Source organism: Pundamilia nyererei, unplaced genomic scaffold (assembly GCF_000239375.1).
Source record: "Pundamilia nyererei isolate P.nyererei 1_Seehausen unplaced genomic scaffold, PunNye1.0 scaffold00026, whole genome shotgun sequence".
Taxonomy (NCBI): Eukaryota; Metazoa; Chordata; class Actinopteri; order Cichliformes; family Cichlidae; genus Pundamilia; species Pundamilia nyererei.
Window position 1 is genome coordinate 4,161,239 of NW_005187427.1, and position 3,382 is coordinate 4,164,620.

General features: G+C 39.9%; 1 protein-coding gene across 2 annotated transcripts in view; it reads right to left on the minus strand.

Annotated features, from left to right (window-relative positions):
* ublcp1 (ubiquitin-like domain containing CTD phosphatase 1) overlaps nucleotides 1-3,160 on the minus strand; it is a 12,703-nt gene extending 9,543 nt beyond the window's left edge. The window contains exons 1-8 of one of the 2 annotated variants that reach the window (XM_005727852.1): nucleotides 3,001-3,160; nucleotides 2,391-2,558; nucleotides 1,912-2,003; nucleotides 1,540-1,625; nucleotides 1,337-1,452; nucleotides 1,102-1,200; nucleotides 704-741; nucleotides 443-541 (exon numbers count right to left, since the gene is read on the minus strand). In XM_005727852.1, the coding sequence (XP_005727909.1) occupies nucleotides 443-541; nucleotides 704-741; nucleotides 1,102-1,200; nucleotides 1,337-1,452; nucleotides 1,540-1,625; nucleotides 1,912-2,003; nucleotides 2,391-2,544 (684 nt within the window). In that variant the 5' untranslated portion in view covers nucleotides 2,545-2,558; nucleotides 3,001-3,160. Of the gene's footprint in view, nucleotides 1-442; nucleotides 542-703; nucleotides 742-1,101; nucleotides 1,201-1,336; nucleotides 1,453-1,539; nucleotides 1,626-1,911; nucleotides 2,004-2,390; nucleotides 2,660-3,000 lie in introns of both variants that reach the window. The other variant, XM_005727851.1, reaches the window with a different exon arrangement.
* Nucleotides 3,161-3,382: the final 222 nt, after the last annotated feature.

Sequence of the window (3,382 nt, forward strand, 5' to 3'; positions counted from 1 at the left end):
GGTCTATCGCGATAGCTTAATTTCTCTATCGAGTAAAAGTTATATCGCGATACATATCGTTATCGTTCTATCGTCCAGCTCTACTACCAATACTAATGCGTGTTTCTGTTATTCAGTATGACAAACATTAAATTCTTGGAGATGTTTCCTCTGAAACTATGATATATTCTATAATATCAATGCTCAGATTTAGTTATAGAAATAATGCTGAACAAAAATTAGATTATGGCTTTAGATAATGACACTCAGATTGGATACAAATTTGATTTTCTTGCAGTGTTATGTTCAATGACCCATTAACTGCCAGAATGAATAACGCTTAAACCTAAAATAAATCCAAATATATTATAAATCATTTCTTCTTCTGTGAAAGATATGTCCAAAGCATTGTGTGACCACAACAGTGACACAGGCCAATATTTTAAACAGCAAGTGTACCAACCTCCACAACTCCTCTCTTTGGGGTGTGTACCGTAATCATGGCCCCACTGTCCAGCATGAACGTAATCTTGTAATTAGGGTTGTCTGTCACTCCCAGCTCCTACACACACACACACACACACACACACACACACAGTGGTGTTATCTTCTGATCAATCTACACTCATATAATGTATGCCAACTTGCTTAACACTGCCACCTTTTGGCAACAAAATGTACAGGATAATAAAAGAAATGGTAAAGAAATAAGAGAAGTACTTGCCTTCATTTTTGCATCAATCCATTTCATACTTGTAGCAGCTTAAAAGAGAAAACACATTATGCGTGTTAATTAGTAATGAATTAAATCATGAAAGAAAAATAACAATTAAACACAACGTCTACACACACCCAAGCACAAGAGGCATCTCAGTGAGAGGACACTGTTCTCCAAACACATACTGGACATTTAATTGGGTATTTACCACCATTACAAAAATGGGCGAGCTCAGTCTGTTTTCTGGTTGGTTTTTTTGTTCTTCTTGGTGGATCAGATGCTCAATTTGGGCCAAAACATCAGGAATTAACTAGACAGACATACTTATACAAAAACCCCACACTCTAACACAAAAGCAATGAACCACTGCCACAGACAAGGGAAAGAGACGGACAGATACGTACACCAAATTACAATATCGTAGTCCTCATAGGCTGATGTCAGGAACTCGTGAAGGTAGGGTCTCATCAGCTCCTGACCTGTTTCTGCACATGACTTGTGATCTGAACACACACAGGATTATTGTATGGGTGTCTATGGTAAAACAAGCAGCTGATAAACAGACAGTAACTGCAAAGCCTCCTCTTTTGTTTCTTGCAAAGCATCTTATTAAAGAGACACATGATGATATCAACTCACCAAACAGTGTGTAGTCCACATCCAGAACCAGGAGCCTCTTGCCTTCTCTAGGAGGGTTTAGTTCCTCTACCTTGTACTCTTTGACTCTTCTAGCTATTTTTGCCAGGTTCTCCTCTCTGAAGACATAAAACAATATTTGTTTCTCAAATGCATCCACACACAAAGACAGGTTTCCTTCAACAATTTCTAAAATTCAGACAGACCTGTTCTCCACTTCAATGACCTCCTCCTCAATGTCAAAATCATTGACAACATCATCATTCTCTGGTGGAGGGGCTAAAACGTCTTCCTTCACGAAACAAAATATGTGCACGGTTAAAACTGTATCAGTCAGTACATTATACCCATAGCATATATCCCTCAAAAATGTCAACAGCTGTCAGATCTTCACCTAAACAACCATTTTCTGATCCATTAATCAAAGCTAGCTGATTCCAAAATCCTGACAAAACAGATTATTTACAAGTTACCCCTCACCTCTCTTGTCTAGTAAACCTGAACACTAGCCAGGCACACAGTCCTTCTATAATAGTTCCAGCCAGATATATTTTTTTTCATTTTCTCTATCCACCTACCAGACTCTCCTCTCTGGTACCCATCATCATGATCTTGGTATTAGGCTTCAACTTCAACGAGCCCAGCTTCATCTCATCCTCTGCTGGTTTACCTGCGGGCAAGATGAAAGGGAAAGGAACAGAAAATATATAGAGAGAGAAATTCTGAAAATCATATTAAGAGCATGCATAACTTTTATAAAATTATATATATATATAATAAAATAACTTATATACTCAATAGCCTGCAGATAGGTGGAGAAAACAGAAACTTTTGCACATAGACCTGGGGCTAGATGTAGGGGTGATTATTTTAAATATGATTAGCATCCAGGAGGGTCTTTTATGTAGACTGCACAATTAAATAAAAGCACAAGATGAAATGTCCTTTGGTCTCACACTTGGATTGGACTTCATATAGCATTATTTACACTAACTAGCGCAGAAATCAGAATCAGAATACTTCAAAAATCAGGTACTTATCATTGACATCATCTCACCTTTGACCTTGAGTCCCAGGAGTTTCTGTCTCTCTGGCAGGACCCCAGTCAAGGTCTTGATGGACTGTTTCAGGTCCAACACCGTGTCTTCCTCAGACAGAGAACTGATGAAGTATTCCTGACCTCCCCACTTAATGATAACCGACACCGACATGACTCTTCGGTGCTCTTCACACACACATACACACGACTGCAGCTGAAGTCAAGGTATGCACGCGCACCCTAAGCAAAATATTTCCAGCAACAATAACAAACATGCACGCGCACACCTTGCAGAAAGGGAGAGACGGGCAAATTCAAAGGAAAGGTGTTAGGATGCCACCATGTAACTGGCTGGAGCTCGACTTAAAACAAACAAGAGCAGCTTGTGATAAAACAGAGAGCCAAACGGGACATTACTATTGTTAAGCAGGTGATGGTACGTCTGGCTATTTCAAGACACAACGGCCAAATGCCACCTAATCAGCTCAGACACTGTGTGACTGTCCCTGATGCTGATATTTATAGCACAAGGTTGCTAACACTGACTAGCAACGATGTAAACACGCCGGGTTTAACAGCCAGCTCGCGAACATTAACTGACTGAGCTCCGCGGTCTGCTCACTCTTACCTGGTAGCACAAACTAACATGTAATGCTTGGCACACACTGTCAAATTTCCTCATAAAGTTGAATGAATGAACTGAGTTGACCGTTCAATTTCATTCAGCGGGAGCCTCACACACCGCTGCTCTCTTCCTGGCGTCACGAATCTTTCCGGTAGTGACGTAATTGAAAAAGGAGGCTTTGTTGCTATAGTGACTAAAGCCCGTTACTTTAAAATACAATCCTTTGAATTGTGTATATATATATATATATATATTCATTCTTGTATTTGCTGGTTTGTGTTGTTGTGTTTGCACATTTCTGTTGCTTGTGGGGCTCGCACACAAGAATTTCACTCGCATGTGCTGTGCCAGTGTGCCTGCACATGCGATGTGACAATAAAAGTGA